Source organism: Magnolia sinica, chromosome 3 (genome assembly GCF_029962835.1).
Source record: "Magnolia sinica isolate HGM2019 chromosome 3, MsV1, whole genome shotgun sequence".
Classification (NCBI taxonomy): domain Eukaryota; kingdom Viridiplantae; phylum Streptophyta; class Magnoliopsida; order Magnoliales; family Magnoliaceae; genus Magnolia; species Magnolia sinica.
Window position 1 is genome coordinate 5,015,177 of NC_080575.1, and position 24,750 is coordinate 5,039,926.

At 38.9% G+C, this 24,750-nt stretch overlaps 1 protein-coding gene across 1 annotated transcript; it reads left to right on the forward strand.

Moving 5' to 3' along the window:
* Positions 1 to 6,896: 6,896 nt before the first annotated feature.
* LOC131239354 (uncharacterized) lies at positions 6,897 to 20,213 on the forward strand. Its single transcript, XM_058237031.1, has 4 exons — positions 6,897 to 7,929; positions 8,076 to 8,126; positions 8,245 to 8,317; positions 19,502 to 20,213. The coding sequence occupies exons 1-4, from the start codon at positions 7,157 to 7,159 to the stop codon at positions 19,655 to 19,657; spliced, it is 1,053 nt and encodes a 350-aa protein (XP_058093014.1). The 5' UTR covers positions 6,897 to 7,156; the 3' UTR covers positions 19,658 to 20,213.
* Positions 20,214 to 24,750: the final 4,537 nt, after the last annotated feature.

Consider the following 24,750-nt stretch of genomic DNA (forward strand, 5'->3'; position numbering starts at 1 on the left):
CTCGGCCCGAGGAACTGTACATTGTCCTCGGGCTTTTATTCTTGTGAGGACGTAGGTTAAGCTTAATCTTCAACCCCATGTGTGGGGCCCACAGTGATTTGTTCATGACATCTGATCCGTCCATCATGTTCAAACACTCGTGTTTTCTTTGATCCCAAAAAATCAGACTGACCCAAAATTCGGTTTGGCCAGACTCATACTCAAGGGGATAGCTGCGATGTGGACCGTGGTCATTAAAGAGCCCGTCGTGTTTTTCATGTGCCATCCAAGCGGACCAGGTGAATGGACACCCCAAAATCAAGCCATTCAAGTGATTTTATATGTTTTAGGTATGATTTTATATGGTGTGGCCCACATGAAATTTAGATCGCTGATTTTCAAATGCCAAAAGGAACATGAAGGGGCACAAATAGTAGATGGATTGGATGTCATGAACACATCACGGCGGACCCCACACATCGTATTGTATCGAAAAAGTTGATTAGGATGCTCCGAATTTCTTGATGAAAAGATCCTCACCTTCCATTAGTGGCCCACAAATGGTCCGATCAGGTCAATTTCGTGGTGTCCAACCATGGTAGATCCCATCGGATCAATGGTCTGGATTGGCGAATCGTGGGTTCATCTCGTGCATACTCGAAGCCCCAATCTACTATATGGATGGTGGGCCCATCAATCAATGCCCTTATCCATCTACCTTGCGTCATTGGACGATCTAGGGCTAGCGATCTCCAACCATTCATGAGGATGCATGCATAACGTATATACCATACATGCTCCCATCCTCTCCTTCCACGAGTTCTTTTTACCTCCGTCGCGATACAGAAGGTAGCGTGTATTGCCTTAATGTTATGAAGTTTTAACCATCCATTTGCTCGTTAGTAACATAAATAAGTTAATGTCACATAATAAAAACTCAATGATAATCCTAGCCTTTGATTTTTATACATGAATGCAAGCAATTGAAAATTTTCATTGTTCTAAATTCATTTATGTACGGTGATGATTAGAATTATTTTTCAGTGTAATTTTCTTAAAGAAGTCGTTATATAATATATACCACAATATGGACGGTTCTGATCATTGAAATACTAGGAAAGTGGGTCCCACTGAGCAGAGATACACGATGGATCCTATATCTCGACAGAGGTAAAAGGAACTCTCGCTCCCCTGGTCTGGAAAAAGACGGAACTTGCCCTTTTGCTTGCTGAAAAGCACGGGATGATTGTTTCAGATTATATAATACATGGGTAATACAATAATACGTAGATGAACATACACCAAAACTCAGTGTATGAACTTCCTCCACTCCCCAAGTGGCGAAAATATCCATTGATCGAGACCATCCAATTGGTGTCCCACCTCCTGGATCGGTCATAAGATAAAAATAAAGCTGATAGGATATCGGTCATAACATAAAAATCAAGCTTGCTGTTGGATGGTCAGAAAAACATTGTTTGAAATTTGATCGGAAAAATTTTCATTGATCAAATGGTTTGAATCATCTGTTGTCATGATGTGGACCATCCAATATCATCAGTTGGATAGCATACAGAGTTTATACATTGTTATTGGTGTATACTTCATATACAGGAGCTAATCCTAGACATCAAATTACCGTTTTTGGTACTTGGGCTAATCTCATACTTAATACGCTTATATAACAAGGCAGAGGCCATATCACACAGGTGCAAGATCCAAGCCATTCATCTATTCGTCCCAACTGTGATAATGCTTTGTTCCAAAAATTACTTGGGCCCACTTTTCGGGCTAGGCACAGTTTACAAAGAAAATGGATGGCTGAAAATGGATTGGCAAAGTATTTCTAATGCCCATCTGAATGGTGGACCAGCCTCATTTAAGAATCAGATCATTCATATGATTAGACCCATCTAATGGACGGATGGATCTTGCATGTAGGCTCATCAAACCTCAAATAAAATAACAGATCTCAAACATTCAGTATGCTACACATATAATTCAACAAGTGGCGCATCGATCCACCATCCATTCATCCCGGAATCTAACCGAACCACGGTCCATCGATGGTGGACCCACTTGAATCAAAGGTTCAGATCATGGACCAATGTCCCACATGTCCGATATCTGTGCATTCAGATGATTAAATCCTAGAAAGGGACAGCTTGTGTCGGGGTCAAAGGAAATCATGATTATGAGTAATCCTAGATATGTTAGGTTTTAAATGGTAAGGTACCTAAATCTAGCAAATGACCCTACACGTGTGCCATTTAAGAAGCGAGTGGCATGTCTAATTGCCACGTGGCACACCCTTAAAGGGACGGCCTTTAGAGCATCTTGATGGGCACTTATTGGTAGAAAGACATCCCCTTCATAACCCATTGCTTTCATGCTTTCATTCCAAGCCTAAGTCATTCCATCATATGCCCATGCAGGCATCATGGCCCACCAAAGCAAGAATAAACTGACATCTGCACCCCACCTAATTGATTTACCCACACCAAATTTCCCATTTTGGGTGTTTGAGATGGTACACTTTTTTGTACTTTTCCCATTCCAAAAAATTGAAAATGGGTGCATGGAAATCAAAAAGTGGGACGTGATGGCCCACCTATTTTATCACTCTCTCCTACCAAGAAGGCCATGTTAGACAATTCGTACTTGGTAAAAAAGGGCCAAGATTAACCAACATTCCTAATCTCCAACGTAAGTCACTGAAAAATGACTTGTTCAGTAGTCCGAGGGACTACCCAAAACTGTAGTCCTCTGTCCACAACACCGCATGGGGCCACCAATGGAGATCTGAACCGTTAATCTGGTCATATGGGTGACCCCAGGTATAATTTGTGGTCAGCTACGTTGTTGGCCTCCTTCGGTTTATCTATTGCTCCTGGGCGGATTAGGTTATACCCCCACTGGACCTAGCTAGAGATGGATGGTCCTCTATCCACACCGTCCATCCATTTTGACAGATTATTTTATGGAGATGACCCCAAAAAGGAGGTAGATTGAAGGATCAAGTGGACCACATCACAGGAAAAAATTGGGATTGAACTCCCACGGTTGAAAACATTTTAGGGTCCAAAGTGATGTTTATTTACCATCCAACCTATTCGCATGGTCACATGGTCCTGTACGAAGGGTAAAATAAATATCAGCTTGATCCAAAGCTTCTATGCCCCACAAGAAGTTTTCAACCGTAACCTTTTAATCCCCGATGCTTCATGTGGTGTGGTCCACTGGATCCTTAAGTCTTCATTCTTTTCAGGTCTTATGCCCTAAAATGATTTGCCAAGATGGATGGACGGTCTGGATAAAACATATACATCACAATGGGCCCCACAGATCCCCCGACAGGACCCTGGGCCATACAGGCGATTAAGGCGTTGGTCCCACCTTTCACGGTTGTTTGCCCATGCTATTGCACGTTGGGTCCTACAATTTTCACAGGTGGGTCCCATTACTCTCACTAGCAGAGGAGTGGGTCACGAGAATTGATGGGCATGAGAGCTACCAAAAGAGATTTTAGAGACCGAGTTTGATGGGTTTCAATAAAGCAATCAGCTTTTCAGTAAGGGAAACAGAAAAGAGCAGAAATCCTTTTTGATTTCAATTTATTTTTTAGAAGATTATTTAAAAGGGAGATTAACCGGCACCGCAGAAGCTAAAGTGCGCCATGGAGGAGAGGAACCCCACCATTTAGGGTTTGACATTCGCGGTCCGTACACATCTTTGGGTCGGGGGCACATGCTCGCAACGTGAAACGCTTCTCATGGAAGTAAATAATTGGGGAATTTGACATTTGCACACAGACCTTTGGTTGATGAACAGACCCTTTCTTTCAATTTTGGGTGTCATGTCAGTACAACTCTGCACGAGATGATTGCCGTAAGTAGAAAGAAGGGCTGTATCAATCAAAAAACCGGAGGTGAAAATAGTTGCTCACAGAATACAATGTGCTTTTGTCACATCTCACCAGTTAGTGGTAATTCATACATGGTACGTGTGGCTTACTTGCATGCTATGGTGGACCCCACTCACCAGATCTATGGTTAGGATTGTAGTGACCTCCGATGTATGGACGCGGATTGGTTACTACCCTGTCTGTCCCTAGCTACGAACGGATAGGGGCTCTGAAGGGCCACCCTGATGTATGGTTTTATCAACACCGTCCATCCATTTTGCCATATCATTTTAGGGTACAAGCCCAAAAATTAGATAGTTACAGGGCTCAAGTGGACCACACAGTAGGTTTTAACATCTACCGTTGAAAATATTTTAGGGGCTTGGCTGTAGAAGCATTGGATCAAGCTGATATTTGTTTTGCTGTTCCTTCATCCAGGTCTACGTGACTTTATTAACAGGTTGGATGGTGATTAACCATCACGGTGGGCCCCAGTAAGGTTTCAACGGTGGGTGTTATTACATTGTTGCTTACTGTGGTGTGGGAATTGACTCATTTTTAGGTTTTTATTCTTAAAATGATATGGCAAAATGGATGAACCGTGTGGATAAAACCCATGCATGACGGTGGCCCCTCCAAGACCCTGTCTGTTCCTAGCTAGGGACATCCACGTCCCGGATGTACGGTGTATTGCCGTGTATGCAAATGGGGAAGAGCTCACATGCAACTAGTTGTAGCTGAAAAAACGTACAAGTAGCTGCGCATGGCCCCACCGTGGTGTGTGCATGTCATCCAGTCCATTCAAAAGGATTTTCACATCATGAAAATGTGATGGCCCAAAAATCATGCTGATCCAATGATCATAAACAATTGAGAACCACCCAAAAACATAAAAATCCACGTTTTGGCTCAATTGATGGTTGGATCTGCTTATTTTTGGGGCATCCCATTTTCATCATGGGACAACCATGTTAGACCGGTTGGATACCATACATACATATGAGCCCCACACCCCAGCTACTTGCATTTACAGCTAGTTGTAGGTGAGATCTTCCCATGCAAATGTAACCTGCTTTCAGGAGCACATTTTACTGTAGCCTACAAAAATCTATTTAACTGTACATGCTTGCATGGAATGAACTAGGCATCCCGGCTCTTTGCCAATATAAGATACTTGCATGAAATCTGGGCCGATCATCAGGTAGAGCGAACGGTTATCATGCGTTGGCCCATAAATCAGAAAGGTCCGCTCATCATGCCGCCCACACTTTATCAGAAAGTTGGACGGTTAGGAAAGTGACTAACGGCCCACATACAACTTACACGTCTGACCTAGAAGATGATGCTCCCAATGCACACCATTTTATGAATGGGTGCAGTGTCGAACACGAGTGCTACTTTTGCACGTGTTCCTTTTAGCATTCCTCATCTGGACGCGAATTTCCTACATCCCCCAAGTACAGGGAGCCCAGGCAACCAGAAGTCACGTGGAGCTCACATCCATTCCGTCCATCAGTCTGTCCAGATCATGTCAGGACATCTGCCTTAAAAAGGCAGATATAAAACTCAAGTGGACCACACTCCTCGAAATTGTGGAGATGGAGTGCCCACCGTTGAAATTTAGTGGGCCCACCGTCAAGTTTGTATGCTGTCCAACCGGTTCAGAAGGTGATTCTGACCGGCGAGAAGGGAAAACGCAAATATCAACCTGGACCTAAAAACTTTTGTGGGACCCACGAAGTTTTCAGTAATGAGCGTTCAATTTCTAGGTGTGGTGTGGCCCAGTTGAGTTTTAAATATATTTGATTTTTTGGCTTACATACTATAATGAGATGATGAAATGAATGGACGGTGTAGATATAATACAGACATCATGGTGGGCCCCATATAGTATTTAGTTACACGGGATCCCTGGTCCTCCGCATTTCAGGTGCGAGCACACATAGCACGCATGCACATGTGCTACAGGACAAAGGAACTTTTGGGGATTATCTGAAAAGGTGAGGCCTTTTATGGTAAAAAAAAATCTCAAGCAATGTCTTTAATTCGTTAGCTGTAAGTTTGCAACAGAAATGAAACATAGTTTTTCATTTTTATTTAAGTCAATATAATATATAATTATAACTCCTTTAATCACACTATAAAAAGAGAAAAGGTATGATACTCTGTCATATTGCGATGGATGATACACAGGCGCTAGAAATTGCATATGTGGCATACAACCAATTCAAGATGACTGTTCAGCTTATAAGCCTCATTTCAGATGCATCATGAACCAAAAAATTATGAATATTTGATTATTTTATTATCAGATTGTAGACATTCGACGGTTAAAAATGAAAATAATCCAATGGTCCTATTTCAACAAACAAGTGGCCGTGAATCAGAGGTTAAGATTGTCCACAAAATCTTATCTCAGGATTAAGATTTACCAACAGAAATTTCCAAATTTTAGCCGGTTTATTTTGAATTATTATTTACAGATATAAAATTTCCAGGTGGCTGCATATGAAGCATCATACGCTACCAGAGTATCAAATAACTCCTTAATATAAAAGCCGGTTCGCTACTCCCACACGCGTGTATAAGGTAATTCATGTAAACATCGTCCACGTGCCAGCATGGTATACATGCATGAGATCTAAGCAATCCATCACGTGAGTCCCACCTTAAAGATCACCTTAAAGATCCCATATCCTCTAAATCAATCCGGTCTACTTGTCAAAGACTACAACAATGTTAAAAATATAAGACGGCTAAGAAGAACTTGCATTTTTATCCGTCCATTTATTTTGTAAATTGTGGTTAATATATTCATCTAATCCACCTAATTTTTATACTGTAATTAAAAAAATACATGAGCCACCTGATAAACGGCTTAGATATTATTTTTACATGTGATAAACAATGAGATGCCTTGTACAAGCGTGTGGCCATAGCAAACTTCAAAAAAGGAAATTAATATAACTTAGTCACCACCACCTCTTCCTCCACACCTTCTCTCTCTCTCTCTCTCTCTCTCTCTCTCTCTCATCTCACAAGCTTCCAAAGAAAGAGAATTAATGGAAAAGGAGACCCAAAGCCTCCTTCCATCTTGTCTTCCTACGCTTTCCCAATGAAAATTCATCTATCTTACAAGCCTCCCTTCTCTCACCTTTCAGAACTCACCCATGCCAAAGCCCCACCTCTATGAGCCGCCCGTTTCAAAACGTTTCTGATGGCCCACCTCAAACCCAGCTCTAGAGGGAGGGGTCGTTTCGGTTCTTCTCCGATATGACCATGGTACCAGCTCGGAACCTCCTACAACAACAATACTACACCAGCTATGGAGCCTGTATGGCAGGCCGGGCCCACGATGCCGGTGCAACCAGCTCCACTGGTAAGTTTATGCTGAGATCTGATCCGTTCATCATCGTTGATCTCATGGCCGAAGACGAGTCCAGAACTAGCAGCTTCAACGACGCCGCTGGATCTTCTAGGCAAGTTCAAGAAGAGAAAGAAGGCGACGAAGATGAGGAAGATAACAACCATAACGATGAAGAGAGAGATATGGGGTGGCTGCAATTGGGACTTGGTAGTCATGTGACTAGTGGGCATAGACTCAATCATCCTGTTGGGATACCAGATCAACGGCCCGGATTGATAGAGCTCGAATTATTTTCTGATAGACACCGATCTACTACCTCGATGGCGCCTGCATTCCATGTGCCCGATTATCATCGGACAGTGAGGCCTTCGACACATGGTGCTAGCACTTCCATGGTTCCTGCTTTGCCATTGTATCTGCCTCAAACTAGAACAAGCTTGAGCATTGGACATCAACCAGAGATCACGTGGGGGTATCGACATGGCCCGTGGGATCCGACGGCTTCTTCTTCGTCGTCGATGCCTTTCTATTCATCTCGGCCATTTCAGCACCCTTACATGTCGATGGCATTCCCGGCCACTGTCACTGATGTGGGTCCCAGCTCCAATATCAGGATTATTGATCCTCCACCGAGGCAGAGGTCTGGTCTATGGTTTGTGCTACAGGCATCACAAAACCAGTAAGTAGAAAATAATTCAAGTATTCTTTATGAAAAATAATGATAACAAAAACCCAAGTTGGATTTTCTTTCTTTCTTTTCTTTAAATTTGTTTTTGAGGATTTGATGTTAGATTGTAATTGATTGTACTTGATTTGTCAATGCAGAGGGAAAGAACCCTTTTTGCCTCAGATACCCAAGAGTTACTTGAGAATCAAGTACCATTTTACCTCTCTCTATCTTTCTCTCTTTCTCTCTCTTTTATGTGCACAGTACATGAATTTGATGAAATGTATAAATTAGAAAGAAATTTATTTAATTTTTTTTTGTTCGCAGAGATGGAAGGATGACTGTTGGGTTGTTGATGAAGTACCTGTCTAACAAACTGGGACTGAATAACGAATCAGAGGTATTTAAAGACATTTACTTCCATGCATTGATCTAACACGCCTATATATGTAGTTGGTTTTGGTACCCCATACTGCCCTCTTTCTCTCTCTTCTTATGTGTGGCTGGTATTTTAGCATACTGCAAATTCAATTTTCATCAATGCAAATTTTAAGAGAGATTGGTTTTAAAAGAGACCCCAAAAGAGGAAGATATGCCCACATCATTTCCACCATAAAACTCATGTACACATTCCTTAGTGTGTATAACTCACAAGATTAGTCTTAAAAACCTGAAAGAAACATGAGAACTAAAAAGGGTTTTTAGTGGGATGCATTTCTTCTAGGGATAGCATAGTTTTAGGTAGTATGTTTGTGTCTAAGTGTCCTTGTTTCACATCTAAATGTGTTATTATCTTATCTAGTCAGTATGGAATAATACGATTAGATGGTCCATTGATTAACTGTTTTGGCTAATTAATTGAGCTTGTTTTGAGTCCTTCATTGATTAATTACCTATAAATGGGGATGGGCTTAGGTGGTGAATTTGAACGGATATAGAGTTGCTTTATGTTGAAAGTAGCATGTTTATGTTTTTGGTATTTGATAAATAGAAGCTGAGTACCCAAGAAGAAAATTTGATAAACAGATTTGTTTTATGTTGAAAGTAGGATTTTTTATTTTATTTTATTTTATTATTATTTTTTTTTTAATGTTGTCAGTATTTGATAAATAGAAGCTAAGTACCCAAGAAGAAAATTGTAAGAGAAGTTAGGTAAATGGAAGAGATGCTAAGAAAAAAATGCTAGAGAAGACATGAACATAAATACTCTACTCAAGCCAAGGTGAATATACAAGACAATGGAAGTTATGGGCCTTTTGAAGGCATATCCAAATGCAACGATAGAGGCCACATTTATGCCTTAGTAACCTCTTTGGGAACTTGTGAAAATCTTAAAAACGTCTCACCCGGTTTCAATAAAAGACCATGAGACATCATAAACATGTAAGCACCTGAAACATTTATGACTCACATAATAAGGGAGCTGATATGTACACCCCATCTTTTTTATGCATGCTCTTTCCTTCTACTTTGGCATTACCGTTCTAATACCAAAAAGTAGTGAAAATCTTGTACGTGTAAAGAGATAGGGTGATTATATCACTTCCCTACTAGAATGATGAAAAATGAAACCTTGTGTGTAATGCAACTTCTTTTGTGGCACACCTTTTGAAATGGTGAAACATATAATCAAATGGAGGGTTGAAAAATCTCTGATCACACCACTCCTACATGATGCATCTAAATCCCCTAAAAGTAGGGTCCACTGGTTTTGTTGTGATTTTGTTAATATTATTTTATATGAACTTACTATACTGTAATCACATTAAGTGGGGGTCTACTTTCATGCATTATCCATGTACTAAGGGCCTATTTGGGTGCCACTTAAAAATGAGTTCCATCTCATTTTAGTTAATCCTCATTGTATTATGGATGATATTTCTTGTTTGTAAGGATTAGAAACAACCCTGATAACCAACAATCATGATCCGTAATACATAAAGAAATAATCTATAATACATGATTATGATGAACAAAAATGAGATGAACTAAGTTTTCAGTGGTAGCCAAGTGTTCAATTAGTTATAGTGACCAACATTATGATCGTGTACAAGGCATCATCTGTTTGCTTCCTATCATTACCTCTTTCCTTTGGTCCTCTGGGACTATGTTCTAGAGACTAGTCCATCCCAATTAAATTGCCATATGCTTGAAAAAGAGAATGCCAACATCTTAGTTTCCACTGTTCAATCTTTTGCTATTTTAGGTTCCTCCAAATGGTGACAATATATACTGTAAGAACATAGGGTTAGTATGCTTGTATGATTGAGAAGTTGAGGATTCAAGATCCAAATTTAATCCACTTCTTTTTTTCTTTTCTTTTTTGAATGAGATAGATATATTTATATCTAAATGATTGCTAGTTTTCATAATTACAAACCTTTGATGATTGGTATGTTTGGATGAGTAAGAAGTTGAGTATTCAAGATCCAAATTTAAACCACTTCCTTGTTTTTTTTTTTTTTTCCTGAATGAGATAGATATAATTATATCCAAACGACCACTAGTTTTCATAAGTACAACCCTTCGATGATTGAAAATGTTTGTGAATTCCATTGATAAGTTAAAAAAATTGGTGACATGCAAAACTGATGAAATGGTTATAAGTAACTATAAACCTGAAGTTCACTTACCGTAGGTGACAATTCAACTTCAAGTTGCACACACGCACACAAATGAGAGAGAGAGAGAGAGAGAGAGAGAGAGAGAGAGAGAGAGAGAGAGAGAGGAGAAGTCATGCTGTTAGAGTCGACAATAAGCAAACACCGTATCAGATTTCTAGTCTTCTATCCAATTAACACTTAAAACTTTTACACCATATGTATAAATCTATCAATACTGTAATAACTTTTTTTTATATTAAACCAATCACTAATATGTACTTAATATTTAACCCAAGAGTGAAAGTTTTGCTAAAATAGGAAATAGAAATATTAAAGAAGTTTGAAATAGAAAGAGTTGATTTTTTTTTACCCCTCAAATAACATCACTATTTTATCTATTAAGGAATTGATTTTTGCAACCCAAAATATTTTCATCATAGTCGTAGTACCAACTTCAACAATTTTTGTTCATGCAGCAACGTGTGGAAATAGAACTGAAACAATGGTCTGTGAGTCGTATGTCAGTTCACCACCATCTCCGTACACATGGCATAGCTGCAAATCAATCTTATTGTTAGAATGTTACACTGGGAAGATGATAGTAACTATCTGATTTTGTCATTGGAATTTGGACTGCTTGCTGGTTTATTTCTAGCCATCCATAGCCATAGATAGACAGCACCAACTTCTTGATCAGTGTGATTTTAGAGATAAGCTCCATCCACAATGTGCCCAACAATTTGGATGGTCTAGATATCTGTAAAGAAACTCCATATTTAAGGAGGATAAATCAGGACCCCCAATGTATCTACAGTGGTGAATTACCATAGGAGCCAAGTCCCTAATGTGTATATATATCTCTTTGGTGCATCTATCTGTATGCGTGCATAAATGATTGTACGTACGTACTATATATATTCATTGTCATTAGTGAATTTCCTACCAAACTGAATTTGTACCTCACATAGTACAAAAAACGAACCTTAAATTTCGTGTTCTCTCATTGTAAGATTTATGCCTTGTGAAGAATGCATGGGATGAAAACGTCCATCCATTTACGTGAAGGTTTTCTTTTCTTTTCTTTTCTTATTTTACTTGAAACACATTTTTTGTCCCACAGCTATAAACCGTAGAAACAAAACCAAAAGCTGAAATGATTTTGATTTATCTCTGAAAATGGGTGCCAGTGCTTTTCCTTTATTGATCTTCATTGCATTTCCATTTTTTTTTTTGTTTATGTAGAAGTACTCAAGGGAATTGAAATGCTATGAACAAGATAACTATATCCATGTTCACGAAGTTCTCATGTACATGGTATTTCTGTAGTGCTAGTTACAGTATAGAAGGGCTTTTTTCTTCTTCTTTCGGTATCTCTTCAGGAGAAATTTGAGTCGACATTATTATGTGACCATTCATCCCAGCCGTTGATCCCTTTTGGAAAAAAAATAATGTAAGAAAAAATAGTAGTGATGTTTCATATAAGACTACCAAAAAAAGGAAAAGGATTTCCCATTATGTAGGCTATTTAAAAAAATAGTAGTGATGTTTCATATAAGACTACCAAAAAAAGGAAAAGGATTTCCCATTATGTAGGCTATTTAAGCTGATTTAGCTTCATATGAAGTAGAATTAGGTCATTTTAACTTCCCATTAGAGCTAACTATATTGCAGCAGGTATAAACTCTTTAGGTCCGCGAAATTTGCACGAGAAAACGAAGAATAGGAGACATTAGTTTCAAACGATTATGACTCAAATCAAACTATCAATTCCTTAATTTTTCACCTTTCAATTTTCTTTCCAAAGAAAGAAGATACTTCTCTTGTTCTCTTCTACTTTAGGAAATGAAACTATGAACTGAGGTTTGTGCTCTTGCAATGTATTTCTACAATTCATATTTAAATTGAAATAGGTTTAAAGAATTACTATGAATTTTTATTTGGAAGAATGCATCAGCAAAATTCCTTCCTCACCTAAAACACATACTATAATAGTTTGATGATAGTTAGTTAGCTTGTATTAGACAACCAGCATTCCCTTTGCTTTAATATACTTACATTCCTTATATTTTTTTCCCAAGGTCAACTATCATATCGTGATTTGGTGGTTTTCTCATATCTATAAGATACATTATAGTTCATGCAAACTCATTCGTTGGTAGAAAGATTAAATAAATGAATAGTGACCATGGATTTTAATTAAGGAAAAAATTATGTGGTTTTCCATGTTGATCCGTCACACCAATAAACGTTGCATCTTGCACGTCACATGCTTCTATATACCCAATGATTAGGTGTATAAGTGGGTCTCAAATAGAAGATGCGTCCCACATGCATTAAAAAATTCACCCCCCTACGATTGTTGCAGAGATTTTGTAGACCCTTGGTTTCATGGATGGATTAGGGCAGTGCTGTCCCAAATCAACCTAGCTGTTGAAATACATCATATGGTGTTTTACCATACTATAATTTAGATTTTGGATTGATATTTTCACATCTCCCACTTGCCCAATTTAATAGATGAACGATCTTTTTTCTACTTTTAGTAATTATACTAGTACAGCATTAATTGGGCGGCGACCCACCTCGTCGATGGGCTGGATGTCATCCACAGATGACATGTTGGCAACATCGAGCTAGTTCGCCTGTAGCTTAGGTTTGTTTACATGGGTGCATTGACTTTCTCCCCAAAAGAGCCTCAGCACTATTATTTCGGCCTAAGATCACACCAATGGCATATGTAAGCATGATGCTAACATGGCCACTTTCTCCACAACCGTCCCGTCCGCATGCGTCGAATGTCGAATATGAATCACCCCTGAGAGGTCACACTTCTGCTCGGTTCAACTCACCTTTCCGACAGCTACGGTGGGGCCCGTGACCGTAGGATTGTGCTTAAAAGGCCCATCAAGACCTCAAGTGGTGCACTTTGTTGGAATATCGTGAAGGGCCCATCATCCACAACCCACCAAAAAACACATATTTTACGTTAGAGGAAAGCAATGCATGAGTGATAAAAATCTACAACAGAATTATTCCAAGTTGGTGAACAAAGACATCATTGAAACATAGACAAAACAAGACTATTCCCAGTTGGTTTTTTATAAAACAATATTCTAAGATCGTGAATGGAATGCATGGAGAATAAAATACATGGATAATCCTCATTTGATGTAATCATGGGCCGGAAAATAAGGATGTGTTTAATCCCTAGGGTTAGGGTTTTGGATATATATATATATATATATATAAAAGGATCCTAGAGGATCCTAGACTACAATATGCCTTGGACAATTCATCCGTGCACACGCAGAATTCGTGCATGGTAATCCAGACCGTCCAAATTGTGGGCCCCCCAATATCAACCACATGATGAAGGCGTTTGAATTTAGGCCAACGATCATTTCCTTTCAATTGTCCATTTTGTGGCCACCGATCATAGATTTAGGATAATCCGACCATTGTGAGGTTTAGGCTACTCTCGATCCACCTTCTGGCTCACAATTTCAATGGTTTGGATGGGCACACACATGTGCCATGTGTACGGTGGATGAGTTGCCACAATATAGTGAAATGGGAGTGTGGCCCATGTGAGAATAAATACGGGAGTGTGTGGAGGAATATCGGGTCTCTTTGGCCTATGCAAATGATAAATGAGAAAAGGGTTAGAAGGAACAGAAAAAAAAAGGGACGTGAAGGAGACGTGCATGAGATTCGTATGGTATGTATGTGGTTGGTGAGAGAGAGAGAGAGAGAGAGAGAGAGAGAGAAATTTTAAAAAAAAATCGGGCCGATTCCTCGCCGTGCTTTTTGGATCCGCTAGGCTTTTCTCTTTTGTAATTCTCTTTTCCCACACGCGTCTACTTGGGAGCCCCTCTACACGCCACCACACGTGCCAGCGTGGCATCTGAGTGTAAGATAGAGACGTCCGTCAGAGTTTTCTTTCTGTTTACATGATCTCAGCTAAACATTCAGCTGATCCACTCATCAGGTGGGCCACAGCATTAGGATCAATCAAACGGCTACCTGGTAATTAGAGAGCAACTTTAAAGTGGGACCCACCTGATGGACGGATTGGATTTTCATCCGTCTCCACGCTGGCACATTTACTGGCCTGTGTCGATATCCTGCCTGCCTTATACACGTACGCGTGTAAGAACAGCTAAGCTCTACTATTTAAACCCCACTCTTTCACAAATATGCACCCATTTTTCTACTTTCTGGTAATACAATGATACAAAATGGGTTAAAAAAGGGGTGTATCTATCAACCGGAGAGGGGTAGATATTAACTCCCAAAAGTAAAATATACGCCAGGGCATACATTTAAATAAATAAATAAATAAGTCCGGGGGCTCATGATTTTGGCTTTCGGGTAAAGGAGTGTGGGGTCCACCATGATTAGGATTCGGGCAGGTTGGGGGAGATCGTGGGGAGGCAGGAGCAACATCCAGCCGTCGGTTTCGATCGCTGACCGCTGACCTAAGTATTACGTGGGCTGCAGGAATCTCATCCCTTGGAGTAGAAATAAAAGCATAGGGAGGAATCAGATGGGTAAAGTAGACGTTAAGAAAGACGTAAGCTGCTGACGTGGCATGACTCCATATATAACAATATAAAATATATCAAAGTAGTCAAATTGATATCTACACCCACCTTTTATTTACTCACACCAAAAAATGTACTATTCAATACCCAAAATGGGAAAAGGTTGTGTATATAAAATAAAATAACTTTTAGTTTTCGTTAATAATAATAATATCAACAGCCACCTTGTTTTATTTGCACACATCCATTTTGGGGTTTCATGTGTGTACCATTTGGACACCCAAAATGCTAGAAGATTGTATTGCAAAAAAAAAAGAGTGGGTGTAAATTTATTTATACTTTTGAGATTTTGAAATACAAGACCCTCCTTTTCCACCTAAATTAAAATAACACCCTGCATTTTCCAAATATAGTAAAAAAAAACCCTATTGTTAAATTTTTAGACGGCAAAACTAACCATAGTTAGATTAATAAAATCTTTTTAAAAATGACAATATTATCCTCTCCCAAATTCCTATAGCCACAATAAACCAAACCTGTCTTGTCTCTTTTCTCAACATTAAGCAAAAACCTACCCTCCCAACTTAAAGGGCAAAAATATCTTGTTCTTCTTCTTTTCTTTTCTTTTTTTTCTTTTTTTTTTAAAAAAAAATTTGTGATTAACCATCAACCATAGTACCTATGACATGGTTTTATCATGTTCTCTGGATGGTGTTTTTAACTAAAAATGGAAAATGGATAGGGTTAATTGAAAAAATACATATGAAAGGTAGTATTTGTCTTTAGGTTAAAAGGAAGAGTGCTTTGAGTTAAAATCTCTTTCTTTTAATTTATTAGTTGCAGTAGCAATAGCAACAGTATAATAATATTATAGTAAATAGATATTGACACAATCCTTTGATGGTAACATGGATTACGTAGTAAGCTAATTGAGTAGACTATGCAAGACCATCTATTGATTTTCTCTAGATTTTAGGGCATGAGCCCCAAATTAATGCATATCCAAAACTCAAGTAGACTACACATCAAGAAACAATATGAATTTAATGTATATTATTGAAAACTTATCGAGGTCCATGGTAGTTTTGGATGAAGTTGGTATTTGTGTTTTCCCTTCGTTTATATCTTTAAGACGTTACGAACAAATTGGATAACAAATAAACATTATTGTAGGCCTTAAAGAAGGTTTCAGCATTGGATATCATTATCCCCACTATGGTGTTGTCCACTCAATCTTCAGATATGCTTCAATTTTGAGCTCATACCTTGAATAATCTTGAAAATTAAAAATTAAAAATTAAAAATTAAAAAAAATAAAATAAAAAAGATCAAGCATTCACATTGGCTCCCACAGACTTTACTCAATAGGCTTAAGCGTGTACAAAATCTGCTTTCCATGTTCACACCTCTTTTTACAGATAAGACAGATAATAAGCTATTCCATATTGTTACTGGTATTGTTCTAATACTAAAAGTAGGAAAATAGGGTGTCATATATAAAAGATAGGTTTTTCAACATTTAAAAGAAAGAAAAAGAATATATATATATATATATATATAATTTTGAGGTCTGGTCTTAAACACTAGTGGGTATGAAAAGGTTTGAAGGAGGCTCTGGAAAGTGGGCCATGGCATTGGATCACATTCACACTGCTAACATGGTAGCTTGGTCCCACCCATACAAGGTGTATACGTTAACTCAATGAATTATGATTATTATTATTATTGCTATCATCACTACCATTAAGCATTCCTAGATGCACACACACACCAACATGGCACGTGCACATCAGCATAGTTAAAAAAACGTGATAACTTGACTCAATGTTTCAACTCAGAATATGGTTGAGTCGAAGACTCGACTTGGTATTTAATTATTCTAAATTAAGAAATAAAATTTTAAATGGTAATGTTTTAGTGTAAGTAGTGTAAAAATTGGTGGTTAATAGCATTGCTTCCCTTGATAAAGGCTAGTGTTTTGATTATCAATCCCTCATTTTATTTCTTTTTAATAAAACCCTTTCATAAAATGAGTGACTGGGTTTTAGTAGTCAAGTCAACTGAGTTATAGTTGATGAGTTTCTCCGAGTCAAGAAGGAGTCACTTGCAGTACTGAGTTTCCCACATAGTCAGAGTTCACTCTGACTGAAATCTTGCTGAGTCCAGTCAACTCAGCCAAGTTTCAAGCCAGCAAATTTTAGAAGTATGGGTATGTTATCCTGTCCGTTGATCATGGGGTCCCATTATCCTGATATTTTGTCAATGTCAGTTAATCAAGGTCAGCCACTGTATATTAGATAAATGTACTACTTGAAAATAGCCTAAGTTTTCTAAGCCATTCACCTGTATCTAACATCACATCCGTCTAATGAGTTACCAGCTGAGTTTTGGGTGAGAACATCTTCGTAGTTGGATCCACCTGATGGACGGCTTGGATACACCCCAGCGCATGGGATTATCTGATTTCATCATTGTTTTTAGGGAATGACTCATGTAACACTTGAATGTGTTATTGCATGCAAAGATTTGTAAGCTATAGCAATCTTTAAAATGATTCGATGTGGGCCACTAGTCTAGTGGAGTGACGTTCTTCACACGTGACAACAGTGCCATTAAGATCAAAGGCTGTTCGGATGGGAAGTTACACTACACCATCTAATACAAGTAATTATAACAGTGATAGTGATAGGCTACTGTATGTAAATTGTTTTAAAAATAGTTATTTTATTAAACAATAGAAAGAAAGACCCTATAAAAGACACTAACCATTTCTTACATATAAACATGTTTTAGGGTGCGTTTGGTTGCACCAAATATCACGAAATTGCATGATATTTCATGATTAGTCAATCTACTATTATACAAAATTTCATGATATTTCATGAAATTTGGTGCAACCAAACACCACTTTATACATCATAAAATAAACAGCCGCAACAATAATAACAACATTAACCTTTATATCCACTTCTTCTGAGAACATGGTACTAAATTAACAGCTTGTATGAGTATCGATCTCTCTCTCTCTCTCTCTCTCTCTCTCTCTCTCTCTCTCTCCCCTTTTTTTTTTACAACCATCCAATCATACCACTTTTCTACGACACCGATCCATGAAAGGTAGGTCGAAGATCAACTTGCACAAACACCAGGCTGCTTCCCTTATCAGGTGGGCCCCACTGATGGAATCAATAGACATCTGACCATCTGAGACAACAAACGGTTGTGGCCCACCTACTGAGCCAGATCAGCCTGATTTTGGAGAAAGCTTGACCATGGCCTATCATTTTCATGGTACTGCACTTCTGCTGCCGTTGCTTGTAGGTGACCATTTCTCTTTCTATGACGTTTGCTAATTCCACACGCTTGAGGGTGCGTGAGATCCGAGCTTTCTGTTAGGTGGGCAACAGTGTTTACATCTTGTGACCTAAAAATCAGTTCATTTCAAACCCTCAGGTGAGCCACAGCATAAAAAGAAAATGGACGGCTAGAATAAAGTTATCATAGCTGTCAGTTTACATTGTGGCCCACTAAGTGAAACAGCCTGATTTTTTAGGCAGAAGATCTAAGCTCTATTTCCAACCAGACGGAAAGTTCAGATTTCATACACGTGTGATTACGCGTGGACGTGCAGGCCTCCACTCGCCGTGTAGAATTAGCAAATGTCCTTTTTTTTCTTTTTTTTTTCAAAGAATAGGACATAGATAAACTTGGAGATGTGGAAAGCTTAACAATCAACCGATGCGATTGACCTTTTTTATTTTTATTTTCTATTGCATTTGTTATATATATCTACATACACCATTGACATGGGAAATGATTTGATGCAATTGATTGGCACCATGCTACAGTGTAACTCAAGTTGACGCGTGGGAAGTTTTGATATGGACCATCCAACCAACGTACCCCACCAATTGATAGTCTAAGCATTATGTTAATGTTGGGCTTTCCTTCAGAACCATTGATTGTCGTTGGCCCCCTAACCCAACCGTTAGGATATTCCATTGGCAATCCATGGCTGGATCACTTGATGGACGGTCCAAATCATTGATCCAACCGTCCACTTATATCTTGACATGTGTTGCACCACGAACAGTACAGATGAGTTAAACAAATCATTCTCCCATTGATCCTACTAACTACATCCTGTCTAAGGTTGGAAATGTGCTGGACCTGGATGGGCTTGAAGTAGGCCCAGGCCTAGATCAATTCTATTTGGGCTTTCAATAACATCAACATGAAAGTTCTTGAGCTTGGCCTGGGGCCCACATCAATAGGGACTTAAAATCAACTCGAATTCTACCATGGGCCTATATAAAAAGCCCAAGACCGACTCATATAGGGCCATGATCTAAAACCTAGTGGGCCAATCTGGGCCATTGGAATCGACGCATTATATTTTTTGTGCTTATGGTAGTATTTATTTTCTCCAAATTTCAGGTAGAGATCACATGTAAAGGGCAACAGCTTCCGCCGTTCTTGACATTGCAACATGTAAGAGATAACGTATGGTGTACAAGGGACGCCTTCACATTACTTCCAGACTCCCCAACCGTCGATCACGTGATGATTCTACACTATGGTAGAAGCACTTAGAATCAGGGTAACAAATGGTCCGGGCCCAGGCCCACGCTCGATCAATTTGAAATCTGCGTCCCAACTGACCCGGACCCGGCCCGTTTGCAACCCTACTACGTAGGTGAGTCGCCGTTCAGTGGTCCGCGAGAACTATAGTCCTCGCATTACCCCGTGTCCCCCATTGGTTGCCGATATAGGGGCTACACATAAAACATGGGCCCATTGATATTTTAGATATGGGCCCATCCATCTTCCGACGGGCCCGAGGACTATGGTTCGCACCGACTACCTTATCTGGTTCAATTAGAAAATGCCATGTTGTATAATTACATTACTACCACTCTCTCTTCTTTCTTTTCTTTTCTTTTTTTTTTTTCCCTTTTTCTTTTTTGGGTTTTCTTTTCGTTTGTTTCTCTAATTCATTTGAGGAAACAGCTTGGAAATACCACAAAAAAAATATAGCCAGTTCATTAGGGGTTTAATAACATCTACAAGGAATGTATTTCCAAGCCATTTTGGCTTGATATTCTTTTTCTCTTTTCCTTTTAATTACTAATTCCAATTTCTGTTTTCAGCTTGAGTGTACAATCTCTTTTTAATTATTGTTATTATCCTGTCCGTTGAGCTTGTGGATCCCAACATGGAGGACCATGCTCAAAGAAGCTATTCAATCAGAGGACTCTATGGACTTAACAATCCACATTTAGAGAGAGAGAGAGAGAGAGAGAGAGAGGTAGAATCTTCCAATTTAGGAAATGGGGCATGGGGTTAGTCAGATCAATGGCTTCAATGATTCAACCATGAGCGTTATATAAGAGCTCATTTTGTAAATGGAGGTAAATGGGAAATGGAATTGGAGGTAAATGAATTGGGAGTAAATTTCCTCAATTGTATTTGGATGAATGAAAGTAAATGGAATGTATTTTGAATCCAAATAATCTATTTAGATGGAGTAAATGGGAGGAATTAGAATGCATTAAAAATTTTCAATATATTCATAGCAACATACGTAATTCATAGATTGATTGTAGCACGCCCATTGAAATATATACTTTCCCCAGGAAATTTCAAGCCCCAGGTGGGCCATAAACATATAAATCACAAACAAGCAACTCGCCAACATTTTTTAACCAGATGATTTGGATCATTCTGTTAGTGTGATTTTAGTAATATAGTTGTTAATTGAATTATTTTGAAGTATCATCAATGTGACATGTATATGATAGATGTGTGTGGCAGCACCTTTGTTTACTCACGGAACTCCCCAAGGAGGCTCAAAAAGGCATTTCACCACCCCAACCCCCTACTTCCAAAGACTCTCAAAGAAGGGATTTCATTTAAGGTTTCATTTACTCTCATTTCATTTCATTTTCATATACTTACTTTCATCCAAACACACTTCAAATGCCATTTACCTTCACTTGCTTCCAATTCCATCTTTTTACCTCCATTTATTCCCATCCAAACGGCGCCTAAATAAAATGCATTAATGGAAATGAGCACCCTTGCAGTGACATGACCACTCACCAATTCCACGGCAGTGATAGGGAGGGGCTCACCAGCGACTAGATAGCCAAGGGCCACCCAAGTCGGCTTCTCTAGCAGACAGCGGACCATCAGATCATATGGTCATCTTTCCGCTACATGTCAAAATGCAATATTTAGTATGTTTCCGAACGTTGGGATTAAAATCTGTGATGGTTAGCCACTCCAATTGTAGGTACAGATACAATGCAGAAACACTAGGCCCAGCCCATCAAAGAGGCCAACAAATCCTGACCAACCATCATCCACGTCCATCTGCCTCATGCTTATAAATCGCTAGCCCCAACCTGATCCAGGCAAACCTATGGCTGTCCAGGACCGTACCTCAAAAAAGGCCCAGGACTCACTCAGGCTCACACATAAAGGAGTGGGGCGAGACATACGAATCAATCCAAGTTGCCTGGTCATAATACCAAGGCTATCATGGTCTCCCTGTCCATGAATACTTGTTAATACACACAAACACAAACAAACGGACAGGATGACTTGGCAAACATGGCCCATTGAGACATCCATAAAACTGGGCCATGGACCAAGCAAACAAGAACATGAGTGGTAGAACCTCAGAAGCATATGAACCAAAAGCTCTCACCCAGGAACTGTGCAGGCCCAAGCATATGAGTAGAAATGTATAATTAAATACTAGTCTAGTCTACTGCCATAAGAACCACAATCTCTTATATCCATCACAAATGCATCTGTAAGAGGTACTTCATATCTCTCTATGCAGTGGAACCATCAGGCTATATATGTTTCATCTATAGAAGGCCCATTATTTGGACAGCATGGAATGATACAACTGTCTAATGGACTGTAAAAATAGCAATAATGGCAGTGTTGTGTTAAAACAGTCCCATCTTGTGTGATGAACCAGTACATTAGTATACAATGAGTCCATGAACTTTTGCCAAGCAATCATGAAAACCCGAATCTTGATTGGAAAAAAATATGTAATTCACAAAGCTCAAAAGCAAAGAACTAGAACAAGGCTGTGATGATCATGGTGATGATGAGCTACTCATCAACCAGTCCTCGTAACCCGATCAGATTCAGAGTGGATCCATGCATAGCCAAATCTGATACAACTACAAATAATTGAGATCCAAATCTGACAGATCTTAAAAAACCCTACCTGCATTCGAATTCGTTAAAGATCCATGCTCAAATTGTCCTAACATTATGTATAGTAGAGATGTCAGATCAGATCTTCATCGAATCGAATTTGGGTAGATCCAAATTCGATCCTATTATAAAAGGATCATGTTTTCATGACCCGAATTCGAAAGGATAGATACAAATATCAGTCTGAATCCAATTTAATCAGACCAAATTCTAATCAGATAAGGATCAAAGATTGCACAATATATATGTGAAGAAAGTAGGCAGCATGCCCCCATCATTTCAATGTCTCCATTTATTCAAATGATATAGCCAAAAAACCAACAACCAACAACTCAAATGTTTCCATAAATCAATCAAGGAAAAGAGTTATTTAATCCTGCTCCCATATAACCTTGAGCATGTACAGGCGCAGCTCGTGGTTCTCAATCCAGACCATCTGATGGGCCCTCCCAGAAAATCTCTCCAATGGGGCAACCATAGCAGTTGGTTTGTGGCCAGCAACTAGACATTTGCGAGAAAAATACAGCGATGGTCCAAAGGCAACAAAATAAGGGAGCATAGATTGGGTGGTGATTACAGCAATGCACAACATTCAGAGCGCATGCTAACAGGGTGCACGAGTAAGGAGTGCAAGCCATGCATCATGCATGTCATCATGTCAAGTGAATAAAAAATCCATAATTGAAAAACGATGACATGTAAAAATCACAGGAAAAATAAAATAAAACAAGGCCAGTCAACAAATTAAAATGGTTCACTTGAAATAAGAAGGAAACCTGCATGTAAAAGAAAATATCTGCATGTAGATACAAAACTGAAGTGATCAATGACCAAGATAAGCTTCACAACATATGTGCACTTGGGAGTACATAATTATTTAATTGACGGACCAATTGTAAGGTAAGAAACCCATGTCTTTGCACAGAGTTCGCAGGTTTTCGATTCCAACGCCATGGTTTGGTTATCTAGATCATGGGTCTGTTGCACCCACCATCAAAAGGGAAGGAGGGAGCAGATATATGATAAAACCCAGTGAACAAAATGTATAGTCAATCCACCTAGCAATATTGATATAATCAGTATATGAAAAAGGTATCACACAATGCTCACCAAAAGTTTGTACAGTAGTGTTCATGTTTTCTGTGTGCAGGTGGGTCCCACCGTCCAGGGATCCAAACCCACAAAATGATGGACCATACTGTGGGTAGCCCATCCACTACATCCCCAGATTGGAAAAACCCGGTTATCAAATATTTGGCCATTTAACATTGCAGTAGTTTCTTTCTCAAACATACATTTCTTGGTCACCAGTTTTGAGGGTTCGGATTTTTCCGTCTTGGGGACATTTTTCATGCACAAGCCATCCACACTGGAGAATGCAGTATTAAAATCTTAGAAACCGCGGTTACCACTTTCATAAATGAAAACCCAAATGGTACTGTATAAACTTTTGGCCCGAGCATAAAAGAAACAAGAACCAATATTCAGAGAACCATGTAGAAGCTAGAAGGAACAGCCAATCTACTACTACTAACCAAATATGAGAGCAGATGATTTTGTTGGATCAAATTCAAGATAAGTGTAGAAATATCACAAAATTAATTCAATTTCAATAATCAAGAAATTCAACTAATGTTCCATCGTTTATTTGATAAATCCGAGATAAACTCAGAAGTCATGACATAGCCATAAAATAATTCAACTTGCCATGCATACAGTTAACCAGAGATTTTCTTAGCCCAAATGTGTGCCACACTGATGCATGTAGGAGAGTAGAATTTCACACAAGAAGCTGTAACTAGGCACTTTCAGGAAATCATGGACTCGACTGTGAAGACAAGACCAGATCATTCATGCATGCAGTGCAGCAAACTCAACACGGTGATTGGATGAACTGCAATAGGAAGAGAATGGAGACATTGCAAATGACAAATAGACACCTCTTAGGACAATGAATGTGGGTATTTTCATCATGTTACTGAGAAAATCTCTAAAGAATTTAAAAATAAAAATAAAAAATAAAAAAATAAAACTAATATGATCAGCCCAAGTAAGCTGTAGACCCTTGTTCAAACCAAGTTTGATGCTTGTTTTATGCTGGCATTGGCCATATACTCATTCTCCCTCACATTGACATCCATGAAAAGGTATTGTTTGCAATGTTCTTGTAGTTCAAAGACTCGAGAAGAATTCAATGACAGAGGTCGGTAATGATTGAATAATCTTACCGACTGACTTCTCGCTGAAAATTTATGAACTACGAAGATTAGGACAATCAGGTCTTCTGCCTGCATTGTCAATGTCATCACTTACTCCAATCCTGCTTCAATCTGGCATAATTGGATTGGATCATGCCAAACATTGCACTTTAAATAAGACACATTTCAGCTGCATTTGTCATTTTGTTCCAATAAAGACAACGGAGTCCTCATGTTCTAGGTATT